This window comes from Dipodomys spectabilis, unplaced genomic scaffold, assembly GCF_019054845.1.
Source record: "Dipodomys spectabilis isolate Male_0828 unplaced genomic scaffold, ASM1905484v1 ptg000219l, whole genome shotgun sequence".
In the NCBI taxonomy this organism is placed as follows: Eukaryota; Metazoa; Chordata; class Mammalia; order Rodentia; family Heteromyidae; genus Dipodomys; species Dipodomys spectabilis.
Window position 1 is genome coordinate 4465398 of NW_024870896.1, and position 15724 is coordinate 4481121.

The following is a 15724-nucleotide window of genomic DNA, read 5'->3' on the forward strand; positions in this document are numbered from 1 at the left end:
AGCTTTAAAAAACAAACAAAAAAAACCCTGATCCTCAGATCTCAGGTGCTTGGTCATTTTGAGGCATTCTGGTCACTCTGACTCCTTTGTGCTTGGCTACAGAAGAGATCTGATTGGCTCCCTCTGTAGCCAATCAGATCCGGGCAGGGTAGCCAAGCTGGCCCTAGGAGTCACCCCAGCCCTAACTGGACAGAAGGCACAGCTCTTGGGTCTGCCTCAGCTTAGAACCTGGCTCTCAGCATTTCAGTTCTTCTAAAACTGAAGTGAGAGCCTGCTTGAGCATCCTGGGACCCTCAGTCGCCTGCCAACCGACTGTGTGGCCACATGCTTTCTTTTTCTTTCTGGCCTTTTTCTCTCCAGGCTGGGTGGAGGTTAGGAGACACAGTTGGGGCCTGGCCTTGGTTGCTCCTTGCCAAGTTGGAATTCTCTTTTGCTTCAGTGACAGAGTCTATTCTCACTGTCTAGCTTAGTCATCTCCATGTGGAATGGCTTGGGCAGTCTGCAGACTCAGAAAGCCAGAATAATCTGAGGAAGAGCCGGTGCTCTCAGGAGGAGGCTGTTCTTACGTGTCTCTGTCTCTCTCTGTGCAGACATCAGGTTTTCAACATCCATTAGATGTGGGGTTTTGTGTGTGTGTGTTTGGGGGGGGGGGTTGTGGGGCTTGAACTCAGGGCCTAGGCACTATCCCTGAGCTCTTTCGCTCAAGGCTAGCTCTACCACTTTGAGCTACAGCACCACTTCTGGTTTTCAGGTGGGTAATTGTAGATAAGAGTCTCGTGTACTTTCCTGCTTCATCTGGCTTTGAACCAAAATCCTCAGATCTGAGCCTCCCGAGTAGCTAGGATGACAGGCGTGAGCCACTGAAGCCTGCCAGATGTTCTGTTCTTTCTTTCTTTTTGGGGGGTGGTCCAGTCGTGGGGCCTGAACTCTGGGCCTGGGCACTGTCCCTCAGCTCTTCAGCTCAAGGCTAACGCTCTACCACTTGAGCCACAGTGCCACTTCCAGCTTTTTTCTTTTTGCTTATGTGGTGCTGAGGAATCAAACCCAGGGCCTCAGGCATGCAAGGCAAGCGCTCTACCACTGAGCCACCTTCCCAGCCCCTTTCTTTCTTTCTGTAATCAGAATGTCTTACATAAATAATACATAGGGGAAGTAATTGTGGACCTTGCACAGGGCAGGATTTATTTTGGGTTATGACTCCAAAGCAGTAAAAACTGACAAATGGGATAACATCAAACAGACAACTAAAAAGCTTCTTCAATACCAGCAAAGAACAGTTCTCACAAAACAGCTGAAAGACAGCTTACAGAATGGGAGGGAAATTTACATAATTGTTCTCCATTGAGCAGTCTCCAGAGATACATAGCATTTATTTCCTTAAAAAAAAGGCATTGAAAAAATTGAGCTGGGTAGTATTTTATTACGTCCTGTCCCTCATCTCTTTTTTTTTTTTAAGGCGGAAACATAAGCAGTAACATGTCATATTGTAACTGCTATCATTGCCTGGTCAGTATTTTTATTTATTCCTTTGGTTTTGACAGATTTGAGTCAAGTCCAATGTGAGAGCTGTTCTGGACATTTAACTCATTAGGACATGCACTGTCACAGTTTCTATTTATAATGACTTCCGTGTGTCTGTGTGACTGTGTGTGTGTGTGTATGGGGTGTGTACACACAGACACACACACTCACCTGTGTGTACATTGCAAGTACTAGGGATGGGTCTTAAGGCCTTACACTGGCTATATAAGCATTCTGTTCCTGAAATAGACAGACCTTTACTCCCTCCCTCCTTCCCTCCCTTCCTCCTTTCCTTCTCTTCCTACTTCTTTCCATCTTCTACCTGACTTATTACAACATTGCCTCCAAATGTTCTTTTACTCAGTGAAATGTATCTGTGTGTGTGTGTGTGTGTGTGTGTGTGTGTGTGTATAAACCCACTGTTATAGTTATTTATGTATTTATTTTAAAATTTTTAAATTGTTAATTGTTGTTGTTGTGGGTCGTGGGGCTTGAACTCTGGGCCTGGGCGCTTCTGGTTTTCAGTGGTTCATTGGAGGTAAGGTTCTCACAGAGGTAAGGTTCTCCTGAGTAGGCTGCCTTTGAACTGTGATCCTCAGATCTCAGCCTCCTGAGTAGCTAGGATTACAGGTGTGAGCCACCAGTGCCCAGTTCATGATACAATTTTAAAGAACTCCAGGCAGCTTCCAGCACCAAAAAACTCAAACCAAACCAGATGGGGAGTGGTTGAAGCCATCTATGTTTAAAACTATCTAGACTGCCTGTTCCTCCCATTTGAGGGCTCCTAGGAAAACGGAAATTATTTTTAAAGGAAAATAGTTTGAATTATTTGATTCACTTTTGACTCTCTTGGATAATGGATATCTTATTTTAAAATACGTCATCATTAAAACTAATACAGTTGGACCATGCTCCTAAGTAGCAAAATCTCACTTTATTACCCTAAACAGGATCTTTGTTCTAGGAAGACCCATAAAATTTTCTTTTCCGTGCATTGTAATTTACCTTGACCTCACAGTTTATGATACCTTCCTTTTATGATGGCTCAAAAGATGTGCTATGGAAAAAAAAAACTTAGACATCTAATCTCAAAGTATTCCAGGGGTTTTTGTTTGTTTGTTTTGTCGGTGGTAGGGCTTTAATTCTGGGCCTGTGTGCTGTCCCTCAGGTCTTCAGCTCAAGGCTGGCATTCTACCACTTGAGCCACAGCTCCACTTCTGGTTTTCTGCATGATTTATTAGAGATAAGAATCTCCTGGACCCTCCGGCCCAGGTTGGCCTTGAACTGTGATCCTCAGATCTCAGCCTCTAGGAGTAGCTAGGATTACAGGCGTGAGCCACCGGTGCCGGCTTGGGGATAGAATTATTAAAGAGAAAGGGAGAGTTTAAGAGAGGTTCTTGGGACAGGTAGAGTTGGAATTGTAGGAGAAATTGAAGGGAAGACAGTCCCCCCCATTTTACCCTTTACTGCAGGGAATAACTGAGCCCCCAGACTCCATGTTGATCTGATAACAGATGGTGTGTCTAGCAGGGCGGTGTCCTGGGCCAGCATCTTGGCGTCCAGTACGATGCTGGATCACGAGTGATTCATATCCTGGGGATAATGAATTGGGACGGTGTGAGATTTTATCCCATGACTCAGAATGACATGCGATCTACAACGTAACAGATTCTTTCTGGAAGTTTCCATGTCATAGCTTTGGATCATAGTTAACCTGGGCAATGGAAACCATTGAGGGTCAAACATAGGTGAAGACGGACTTTCCTCTGCCTGGGATGAGAAATAAAGGCTGTGCAGCTCCTGAAGCCAAGAAAATGTCTCTAGGTCAGGCCGAGTGTCCCAGCCCTGTGTCACCGTGACAAGACAGGGAGCCACCCATGGTCCTGTCATCCTTGTGGGTTTGGATAATCACAAGTCATGGATTTTGGTTTTATTTATATAGTTTGGTTTGTTTGTTTGTTTTAAGGCTGGGCCCTAGTGACTCACACCTGTCATCCTAGCTACTCAGGAGGCTGAGATCTGAGGATCGAGGTTCAAAGCCAGCTCACGCAGGAAAGTCTGGAAGACTCTTAACCAGCAAAAAGCTGGAGAGGAAGTGGAGAAATGGTTCAAATGGTATGCTGCGAACCTAGAGGCAAAAAGCTGCATGAAGGGGCTGGGAAGGTGGCTCAGTGGTAGAGCGCTTGCCTTGCATGCCTGAGGCCCTGGGTTCGATTCCTCAGCACCACATAAAGCAAAAAGAAAAAAGCCGGAAGTGGCGCTGTGGCTCAAGTGGTAGAGCGCTAGCCTTGAGCTGAAGAGCTGAGGGACAGCGCCCGGGCCCAGAGTTCAGGCTCCATGACCGGACCCAAAAAAGCTGCATGACAAAGATGAGGTCCTGAGTTCAAACTCCAGCAAAAAAAGAGGAGGAGGAATTGGGGGGAGGAGGAGGAAGAGAGGAGGAGGAGAAGGAGGTAGAAGCAAGATTCTTTTTGTTGTTATTGTTGTTGGTTATAAAGCCTGAACTCTGGGCCTGGGCGCTGTCCTTCAGCTCAAGGCTAGTACTCTACCACTTGAGCCACAGCACCACTTCCAGCTTTTTCAGCTTATATAGTGCTGAGGAATCGAAGCCAGAGCCTCATGCATGCAAGGCAAGCGCTCTACCACTGAGCCACCTTTCCAGCCCAGAAGCAAGCTTTTTGAGACACAATTCACACAATAGATAGCTTATCCATTGAAGTGTGCATTCTGCTCCTAAAGGCATGCCAAAGGGTTACAAGCCTGTAATCTTAGCTCCTTTTGGGCTGTGCACATTTATGTACAAGTTAGTGTAGACATATGTTTTCTTATTTCTTGTGTATTTATTGGGAATTGAACTAGGAGCTGACACTTTACCCCTTGAGCCATAGCTCTACTACTAGCTTGTTGTTAGTGGTTCATTGGACATAAGTCTCACAGGCTTTCCTGCCCAGGCTGGCTTTGAACCTTGATCCTCAGATCTCAGCCTCTGGGGTAGCTGGGATGATAGGCGTGAGCACCTGGCTTGTTTGGCTTTTTTGTTCATAGTTGGGATTCCAGGTGTGCACTACTGGCGCTTGGCTTCTGTTCTCTTCTTATACAGACACTATTGGAGTAGGACCCAGCATGTTCCAATGTAACTTTTTCTTAATGAATCTTATCTGCAAAGACTCCATTTTCCAAAGAAATAATGAAAAAAAGTAGAAAAGAGAAAATAAAAAGACCTTTTTCTAACTAAGATCATATTCTGAGGTTCTAGATAGGCATAGATTTTTTTTGGGGGGGGGCAGGGATACACACACACACACACACACACACACACACACACACACACACACACACACACACACACACACACACACACACCAGTAGTGCATATGTGTGTGTGTATATGTGTGTGTATATATATCACAGTACAATTGTCTTAGGCTTGTGGGGTTTTTTTTTTTTGGTTTTTGGTTTTGTTTTGTTTTGTTTTTTTGTCACGGGGCTTGAACTCTGGGCCTGCGCGCTGTCCCTCAGCCCTTCAGCTCAGAGCTAGTGCTCTACCAGTTGAGCCAAGGTCCCACTTCCTGTTTGCTGGTGGTTCATTGGAGATAAGAGTCTCACGGACTTTCCTGCCTGGGCTGGCTTTGAACTGCGATCCTCAGATCTCAGCCTCGTGAGTAGCTAGGATGACTGGTGTGAACCCCTGGTGCCCAGCTTGGGCTTGTTTTTAAGGACGTTTATTTTGGTAGAATGACTGCCGGCACGGTTTGGATGGCCCTCTTACGCCGGTGTGGCCATGCTGTGTTTTCTCCACCTGTTTACTTGGTCCGGTAGTGAGGTAGGAGCTGCACCTAGAACCTCTACCTCCAAGCGCAGACTTGCCATGCTTGCACAGCGCCTGGCTCATCATGGGAGCGCGCGGGCGTCCGTGGAGAATTGGTTCATGAAGACTGTTGTTGATGGCCAAGAATTTCGAGGATATTGCTAAATCGTCCCCCGTTGTTTAAACTCCATGAAAAAGCTTTCCTTAACCCGTGGGGCTTTTATAGAATTCCCCAACGAGGTGCCACACTAGGAATTCCCCTCCCTCAGCCTCTCCCCTCTCATCCCTCCCACCTCCTACCCCTCCTCCTTTTCCTCCCTCCCTTCCTCCCTTTTTATTTGATTTTTTGGCCAGTGTTAGGAATTGGAACTCAGGGCCTTGTGCTTTCACTTGACTTTTTTTAAATTTAATTTAATTTAATTTTATTTTTATTTTTTCTCACTTGGCTTTTTTGCTAACTACTTGGAGTCAAAGCTCTATTTGTGGCCTTTTTTTTTTTTTTTGTCTTTTTGTCAGTCATGGGGCTTGAACTCTGGGCCTGGGCGCTGTCCTTCAGCTCAAGGCGAGCGCTCTACCACTTGAGCCACAGCGCCACTTCCAGTTTTCTGGTGGTTTGTTGGAGACAAGAGTGTCACAGACTTACTTGCCCGGGCTGGCTTTGAACCGTGATCCTCAGATCTCAGCCTCCTGAGTAGCTAGGATTACAGGCACCTGCCACTGGTGCCCAGCTCATTTCTGGCCTTTTTGTTAAAGCCACTGCTAGAATTTGAACCCAGGGCCTGGACACTGTCCCTGAGCTTTTTGTTTGGTTGGTTTTTTTTGGGGGGGGGGGGCAGTCAAGGCTAGTGCTCTTATCACTTGAATCACAGCTCCACATCTGGCTTTTGTTTTTGTTTTGCAGTTCTTTGGAGATAAGCGTCTCACAGACTTTCCTGCCCAGGCTGACTTTGAACTGGGATCCTCAGATCTCAGCCATCCTGGGTTAGCTAGGATGAGGGGTGTAATCCACCAGTGCCTGGCTACATTCAGCATTATGAGGAGAGGGTATAAACAACGCAGAACCTCTTAGGGGGATAGCAGTCATCCAATCATGTGCAAGGATAGCTTGAAGAGCCATGGAAGGGCGGGGCCTGAGACCTCAGAACCTCACACAGCGTTGGTAGGAGCTGTGTTGCCTTTGGAGAGGGAGGGGCCAGGCAGGGTCATATCCAGAGGTCCAGACACAGGGCAGGCAGCGCTTCTGGGGTCTAGCCTTGTCTGATGAGGGCTAGGCAGGGTGTTGGTGAGGAGGCGGGGGGGGGGGGGGTGAGGGGGGGGGGGAAGCCAGTAAGTGGCAGCTGGCAGGGTGGCTTGCATTTCTTGGTGGTAACATCACTCACCCCAAGAATCATTTTGCTTTTGAATAATGGAAAGAGCAGCAGAGAAGGGAGAAGTCTGGCATGCTTTGATGCTGTGAAGTCCAGGAAGTAAAAGGAGCCAGGGCTGCCTGGGAGCAAGTAGCTCAAGAAACTGCTGTCTTGCTTTCCTTCGAAAGTCTAGGAAAGTGGGACTGGGAAGGTGGCTCAGTGATAGAGCGCTTGCCTTGCATGCCTGAAGCCCTGGGTTCGAAAGTTCAGGAAAGTGGAATTATGAACCTTTCCTTACATTTGCTTTTTTTTTTTCCTTTTTCTTTTTGCCAGTCCTGGGGCTTGAACTCAGGGCCTGGACACTGTCTTAAGTTTCTTTTGCTCCAGGCTAGCACTCTACCACTTGAGCTACAGCGCCACTTCCAGCTTTTTCTGTGTATGAGGTACTGAGGAATCGAACCCAGGGCTTCATGCATGCTAGGCAAGCACTCTACCACTAAGCCACATTCCCAGCCCTTTACGTTTTTCAAGATGTTGGAACTAAACTAACAAGTCAACTAAAGCAAAAGAAGGGGACTCTCCCATTTAAAGCAAAAAGATCTCAAGCAGGTCAGCCAGTTTCTTCACGAAGTTAACCATTTCCCCTAAAATGACTACTAAAAGCCGTCTTTTTGTTTAACATATCCAACACTCTTTAAAAACTTTGTTCCAATTGCTCCATAAACTTCCATAAACTTACCATTTTCCCTAAGACGGCTAATAAATAAGAGCAGTCTTTCGTTTAAAATAGCCAATACTTTTTCTTTCCTGCGGGGGGGGGGGGGGGAGGGAATGCAAAGAACAGCATCATTTAAAATAAGCTTAATAAAAAAAGATTTTATTTTTCAGAATTAATTCCTTTGTATTTGGGTTTGGCTTTTCCTCCCTCCTTCCTTCTTCCTCCCAGCGGGCCCCCCCCCCTTTTCTTTGCTACGCTGGGCAAATGCTCTGCCACTGAGCTACATCGCCTACCTGTTTCCCAGCATTTTGTCAAGACAAGTACAAAAAGCTGGTGGGAATGGCAGAAGGGAAAAGAGGGCCAGAAAGTGTGTCCTTGAGATATGTCCTCTGGTGGTGCCTGCACAGTGCCCCCTGGTGGTGGTCCTGAGTGACAGAAACCAGCTCATCTGGAGAGAAGGCTCTACAGCCAACAGAGTTGGCAGTGCTGGCTGCATTTCCTATTGAGGTTTTCATGTCTTTTGTATGTCTTTTCCCCCCCTAGTTTTCACCACTGGTTGGAAGCTCAGCATTCCCCCCCTAGCGATCCCCCACCACGGGACAGAGTATTCCATGCTATCTCGGAAGGGCTAGCAATAGAACCTGGAGACCATTGGGAGCAGCAGTGCCTCTTTTGCAGTGAGAAATCCATGTAGATAAAAGGAGAAACAGGCTTGGAGCATGTGTGGCCTGCCTGTAGTCTCATCCTGGGATGCTACAGGCGCTCGGTGGCCCTGAGACTTGTAGTCGTAATCATGTAGATTGTTATTTAACTAGCATGCATCTCTTTCTGGCTTTGTTTTTGTGGTGATGGAGAATAGCTGTTGGATGCCATGCAATTGACCATCAGTGGTCAGCCTTCATTTCCCTTGTCTTTTGTACAAAATCTATGTCTTGGATGGGGTAGCTCACAGTACTTGGTGTTTAAATTCAGTAGCTTATCTTTCTTTTCTAGTTGGCTAATCTACTGGTCATTCTCAACTCCTAGATTTCTTTTTTGTTTGTTTGTTGTTGTTGCTCATCCTGGGACTTGAACTCAGAGCCTGGGCACTCTCTGAGCCTCTTTGTGCTTGAAGCTATTGCTCTACCACTTGAAGCCACAGTGCCATTTCCAACCTTTTCTGAATAGTTTATTGGACATAAGAGTCTCACAGACTTTCCTGCCTAGGCTGGCTTCAAACCATGATCCTCATATCTTGGCCTCCTGAGTATTTAGAATTACAGGTGTGAGCCACTGGCACCCAACTTTCAATTACGAGATTAAACAACAACAACAACAACAAAAACCCCTCAGATATTGTAGTTTTCAAATCTCAAATTTGCTCTGGGTTTTATTTTTATTTTTTTTTTGGGGGGGGGGGTCCGGTCATGGGGCTTGAACTCTGGGCCTGGGCACTGTCCCTCAGCTCTTCAGCTCAAGGCTAGCGCTGTACTTCTTGAGCCACAGCGCCACTTGTGGATTTTTTCCTTTTTTTTGCTTATGTGGTGCTAGGGAATCGAACCCAGGGTCTCATGCATGCAAAGCAAGCGCTCTACCACTGAGCCACCTTCCCAGCCCTCCATGAGACTCTTATCTCCAGTGAACCACCAGGAAACTGGAAGTGGCGCTGTGGCTCAAAGTAGTAAAGCACTAGCCTTGAGATGAAGAGCTCAGGGACAGCACCCAGGCCCAGAGTTCAAACCCCATGTCCAGACCCCCCCCCCACAAAAAATATGTATATAAAAAAAAAACAAAAAGGAAGTAGGGCAGGTATAGCACTCACCTTGCCCCACAAAAGAGGATCATTGTCCTTTAGTTTCTGCTGTTTGAAAAACTATTTTTTAAAATGCATTTCTTAGCTGAGTGCTGGTGGCTTATGCCTGTAATCCTAGCTGCTCAGGAGCCTGAGGTCTGAGGATAGAGGTTCAGAGCCAGCCTGGGCAGGAAAGTCTAGAAGACTCTTATCTCTAATTAACCATCTAAAAGTTGGAAATGAAGATGTGATTCAAATTTAGAGCATCAGCCTTGAGCAAAATTCTGAAGTACAGTGCCCAGGTCCTGAGTTCAAGCCCTAGTAGTGGCACCAAAAAAAAAAAAACCAGAAAGAATGTTTCTTTTTTTATTTTGTGGAGGTGGATAAATCCTCCACTCTTAATTCCATCTTGACTCAAAGTGGAAGTCTATCATCACTTTCAACAGTGAAGCCATGCTTTGTGTGTTTTGCAAAAATCCAAAACAAAAAATTACCAATAAGATGTGTGGCTGCTTTTTCATGGCCTAGAGAGAATAATCCAGCAATGTTTCAAAATAGTATATTCCCCTGTGTTAAAAAACAAACAGTTCCAAACACACACATACACACACACACACACACACACACACACACAAATATAGCCTGTTTTAATTTAAACTGGAACAAAATGAGTATTTCCCCCCTCTGTGTTTAAAGCAGATTTGATCATAGATCAATAAAAGAACTTTGATATCACGAGTACAAACAGATTCTCACCGCCTCAGGAACAAATGTAAGTGTTCCTGGAAAAGGCTTCGTGGCTGAGTGGAGGGAGGGCCTTGTTATTTTCTCCCTACTTTGAATGAGAAAGGAAACTTATTTGTTTTGATAGCAGTGTTTCCTCAAAGAGGTTGTGTGGCCTGTGTGGCCCTGAACACTTACCCTCGCTTACAAAGCAGAAACAAACAGAGCCTTGCCCTGGACTTGATAGCCAAGCCTCACCAGGGAGAATGGACTCCGGGTTCCTGTTACCTGACTTGTTCTTTTTAAGTGTGATGGATACCTTGGGCTTCACCCGAGAAGAGTCAGAAACTAAGGAAGCAGTTGAGAGAGAGAGAGAGACAAACCAGAGGCACTTAAAATAAAAACCCAGCTGGGTGCTGGTGGCTCAGGCCTGTCATCCTAGCTACTCAAGAGGCTGAGATTAGAGGTTCATGGTTTGAAGCCAGTCCTAGGAAGGAAAGTCCGTGAGATTCTTACCTCCAATGAACCACCAGGTAACCGGAAGTGGCGCTGTGGCTCAAAGTGGTAGGGTGATAGCCTTGAATGAAAGAGCTCAGGGACAGCGTCAGGCCCTGAGTTCAAGTTCCACGATCAACAGAAAAAGAACCTCCCCCCGACCCCCCTTTTTTTTTTCTGTTTTAACTCCAGGCTTTTTTGTGTTATAGAGGGTGCAACCCAGACCGCAGTGGTCAGCTGCTGTTATAAAATGTTCCTTGTGTGTTGATCTGGTTCACTGGAGCCACATGGAAACACATGGCGTGGGGGCGGGGGGTGTGGGCAGATCCTGGAAGGGTGTTGAGGGAGAATCCTATCAATGCTACATTGCCAGGGCTATGGCACTTGGTCTAGGCTCCCAGCTCCCAGGAGCGTGCCTCAGTTTACTCTGGCCTCTGAGGCAGGTCTCTGTGGTTGCCCTCCATCAGGCAGACATACCCAGACCTAGCCTTGACCCAGCACATTCTCCTGGTTGCTTAGATCTCAGTCTCCTAAGAAGCTTGGATTACAGGCGTGAGCTGCTGCGGGTGTCAGGGCTGCTTCAGAACCTGGCTAGCCCTTGCTTCCTGGTACCACCCAGTCCTGTGCTTGCTCTCTTTTCAGAGTAGAATATAAACATCTCTTGTTGACTTGGTGCCTATTATGGGAAGGTATGAGAAAAATGCATAACTTGGACTTATGATCTGAGCTTATATGGCTGTTGTTTTCTTTGGCTCGTTTTCACCAATGTGTACTCTTAACACACGTGTAAGATAGCCCGTATATCCGGAGTAGTGCTATGCTTTCAAAGCAAACAACATAGCCAGCACTGGTGGCTCACACCTGTAATCCTAGCTCCGCAGGAAGCTGAGATCTGCAGATTGCAGTTAGAGGCAGCCCCATGCAAGAAAGTTCCTGACGCTCATCTCCAGTTAACCAGCCCAAAGCTGAAGCTTGGCTCAATGTATGTGTGTGTGGAGGGGGAAAGCTAATGGACAGCACCGAGACCCTGAGTTCATGTCCCATAAACACTCATCTTCCCTAGGACATCCTCAGATTTAAAGCAGCTGTGGAACACTCAGGTATGAGCATGGGGCTGGAGCACACCGGGCAAGTGCTAAGCGGTGAGGGCACCCCAGACTTCAGTCAGGGTGGGAGGGTCTCCTGAGCTGCCCTGTCTGGGGGCGCCCCCACCCCCAGAACTCTTCTGTCGGTAGCAGCTGTGTGATGCCATAGCCAGAACTCTGAGAATCTTCTGGTGTGCGTGAGCAAGAGAATGATCCTCAGATCTCAGCCTCCTGTGTAGCTAGGATTACAGATGTGAGCCACCAGCGCCTGGCGGCTTCTCTGTCTTACTTAGCTCTTACTGGAGCTTTGTACTCAAGGCTAGCGCTCTACCACGTGAGCCACAGCACCACTTCCGGCTTTTTCTGTGTATGTGGTGCTGAGGAATCGAACCCAGGGCCTCAGGCATGCAAGGCAAGCACTCTACCACTGAGCCACCTTCCCAGCCCCAGAGATAAGAATCTTTCAGGTTTGTCTCACAGATTATTTTTCCTGCCCAAACTGGCATGCAATTGTGATCTTCAGATCTCATCTTCCTGAGTAACTAAGGGTTACAGATGTAAGCCATCGGCGCCTGTCAACGTTTTTTGTTTGTTTTTGTTAGTCACAGGGCTTGAACTCCAGTTCCTGGGTGCTGTCTCTCGGCTCCTTTTGCTCCAAGCCACCTTGAGCCACAGCACCAGTTTTCTGGTGATTCATTGGAGATAAGAGTCTCCTGGGCTTTCCTGCCCGGGCTGGCTTTGAACCACGATCCTCAGATCTCAGCTTCCTGAGTAGCTGGGGTTATAGGCGTGAGCCACCAGCACCCCGTGTTCTTGGCATCAGATCAGCCTGAACCCTTGCTTTGGGAATGAACGTAGTCATGTGTCAGTGGAGTGAACAAAATCCCATGCATTTTGTCCCATTTCTGCTCTGGTCCAAGAAGAAAAAACCTCCAGCATGGACAGTGCCCAAATCATCTTGGCTCCCAGCGACACGTCGCTGACTTAACACAGCCAAAGAATGTAAAGGGCTTTTCTAGTGAACAGAGATGGCTTTGTAAGTTGTGTTGAACCCGAGGAGGCCACGTGCTCCCCCTCCTGTGGAACACATGTCCTGGGTGTGAGTCGAGGAGCGTGGATGCCATCGATGCCTTTGGAAATGCAGGGAGATGTCAGGCTTCCTACCCAAGGCAGACAACTAATTGCTTCCTGACTGCTACCAGGTAGCCGTGCATCCAGTCAGCAGAGGGAAGCTTGCAGACTATGGCTTCTGAGGCTCGTAAGGGCATTTTCTTTTCTTGGTCAGTCATGGGGCTTGAACTTGGTGCCTAGGTGCTGTCCCTGAGCTCTTTGGCTCAAGGCTAATGCTCTACCACTTGAGCCACAGCTCCACTTCTGGTTTTTCTAGCGTCTCACTGGAGATAGGAGTCTCACAGACTTTCCTTCTCCAGTCTGGCTTTGAACTGCAGGATCTCAGCATCTTAGGATTACATCGGGAGCCACCAACACTTGGCTTAATATCGGAGATACTTATCTCATTTTGTGCCAGTAGTGTAGAGTGAAGCCAGAGACAGCCCCTGAAGTTGTAAATGAAAACGTGTCCATGTGCTTTAGTGAGCTGGAAGGTAGGGTTTCCTTAAAACCAAGCTTATTAGACTGAACAATTTTACCTCCATTTTCTTTTATGGTGTCAGTCCTAGGGCTTAGGATTACAGGTGTGAGCCATTACCTTACACTGTGATCATCATTATTCTATTATTATTATTATTGTTGCTATTATTATTACTAGTGTGTGTGTGTGTGTATGTGCCAACCTTGGCTTGCACTCAGGTCCTGGCCTCTGGCTCTGAGCTTCTTTTGCTCAAGGCTAGCGCTCTACCACCTGAGCCTCAGCTGCACTTTGGGCTTTTTCTGAGTAGTTCCTTGGAGATAAGGATCTCATTGACTTGACTTCCCCCCGAGCTGGTTTCCAACTGCAGTTCTCAATTCTCAGCCTCTTGAGAAGCTCAGATTTACCACGAGCCACCAGCTCCGGGCTGTGATTCCCTATTATTACCAACATGATACTATCTCCGTGCCTGGAGGAATTCATCTCCAGACTGCCAGCGGATTCTGGCTTGAAAACTTGCAATTAAAAAAACAAACAAAAAATCACCAGGACTGCGTTCATCGCTGGCCCTGGTCGGGGTGAGATGTGTTTGTCAAGAACAGCTGTGTCCTTCAGAGACTAAACAGTCTGGATGGGAAATGTGTGCCAGGGGTGACGGAGGGGGCCATGGGGGAGACAGATGCACGCTGGGAATGTCTGGAGAGAGGACCCTCTCTGTCTCTGTGGGCATGCCGCTGGACCTTACCGCTTCCAGAAACGCCGAGAGAACAGGGTGCTTGCGTGCACGCATCGCTGTGACTGTTTCTCTAGCTGTGTGCATTCGCTTAGCTCTGGCGTTCAGCCACCTGCCCGCCATGTTGGCCGTATGAGGTTGGGCACCTTGGAGACCTGTGCTCACTTTCCGACTGTCTGGATCCCAGGGATCGAGGATACCCTGCCCTCCCCTTGTCGCTGCCCCGTCTGCAGTCTCTCAGACTAAGTTCATTCTGATCTACCGTCTCACTCCTGGTTGGGATTCCCGGTGTGTGCCACTATACCTGGCTTATTAGTTGAGATGAGGTCTTGCTAACTCTTTGCACAGACAGACTTTGAGCCACCACCTTCCCCATCTCCAGAGCATTTTTGTCACCCCCTGGAAGTAAAGCAGTCAGTCTCTGGTTTTGCCCTGCTGCCCACAGCAGCTGCTAATCTACGTCCTTATCTGGTAAGATTTTGTGACATGTGGGCTTTTCACATAAGTGGAGTTAAGCAATATTTAGTTTTATGCTTATTTTTTTTTAAAAAAATTCATTATGGAAACTTTTCAATAGATGCAAAAGTCGAGAGAATGGTAATATGGCCTTTCCTGAACTTCAGCTGTGTTAAAGCTCGTGTCAGAGCTGGGCGCCGGGGCTCACGCCCATCATCCTCGCTACTCAAGGAGGCTGGGATCTGAGGATCAGGGTTCAAAGCCCGCCTGGGCAGTAAAGTCCCCCTGAGCCTCTTATCTCCAATGAACCACCAGAAAACCAAAGTGGAACTGTGGCTCAAAGTAGTAGAGCGCTAGCCTTGAGCAAAAGCAGCTCATGAATAGCACCCAGGCCTTGAGTTCAGGCCCCAGGACATGGTGTGTGTGTGTGTGTGTGTGTGTGTGTGTGTGTGTGTGTGTGTGTGTGTCTGTCTGTCTGTCTGTCTATGTGTGAAGCCTTTTATCAGTCCTGTTGACTGAAGTCTCTTTACCAGGGAAGAGAAGAAATACGTGAACCGATTCTGGAAAGAAATCCACGTGGGAGACTTCGTGCGGCTCCGCTGCAATGAGATCATCCCGGCGGACATCCTGCTGCTGTCCTCCAGTGACCCGGACGGCCTGTGCCACATCGAGACCGCCAATCTGGACGGCGAGACCAACCTCAAGAGGCGGCAGGTGGTCCGCGGCTTCTCAGAGCTCGTAAGTGACTGGCTGTCCACCTTTTCTTTTTCTTTTTGCCAGTCCTAGTGCTGGAACTCAGGGCCTGGTCACTGTCCCCTGAGCCTCTCTGTGCTCAAGGCTAGCGCTCTACCACTTGAACCACAGCGCCACTTCCGGCTTTTTCTGTGTATGTGGTGCTGAGGAATCGAACCCAGGACCTCAGGCATGCGAGGCAAGCACTCTACCACTGAGCCACCTTCCCAGCCTCCATCAGCATTTGCCAAGCCATCGCACTAGCTCACGCCCATTCAAAGCAGCATTCGCAGAAGCAATGGCTCATTTCTCTGTGGGCCGTTGAGGAACAAGTTTCTCCTCAAGGGAGCTTCTAAATTCCACCACAGGTCTTCCCTGGCTGAATTCTGCCTCAGGCCATTTGCACAGGAGGCCAGGAGGCACACACACTGCAAGCCAGTGAGCTAGAATTTCCAGCTCCCTAAGGGTTCTTCCCCTTGTGTCTTAATCCCATCTGCGTCTCTGCCTTGGATGCATGGTGCATTTCCCCCCCACATCAGGTGTAATTAAAGTAGCACCGGTTCTCAGAGACTACAGAGGAGCTGGGAAGGAAAGGGGCTGCCCTGCGCCTCCTCCTGACCTTCATCCTGGCCTAGATTCCTTGTCTGATTCATGCCTTGGAGTCAAACTACCAACCTGTATTAGGCTACTAGGCCCAGGTCTGGGAACGCTGGTGGCTCACGCCTTTAATCCCGGCTACTCAGGAGGC

At 47.8% G+C, this 15724-nt stretch overlaps 1 protein-coding gene across 1 annotated transcript in view; it reads left to right on the top strand.

Moving 5' to 3' along the window:
* The window catches only part of Atp10a (ATPase phospholipid transporting 10A (putative)), an 89605-nt gene that overhangs the window by 13180 nt on the left and 60701 nt on the right, over positions 1-15724 (top strand). Inside the window, exon 2 of the mRNA XM_042697493.1 lies at positions 14778-14982. Coding sequence (XP_042553427.1) covers positions 14778-14982 — 205 coding nt within the window. The remainder of the gene's footprint in view (positions 1-14777; positions 14983-15724) is intronic.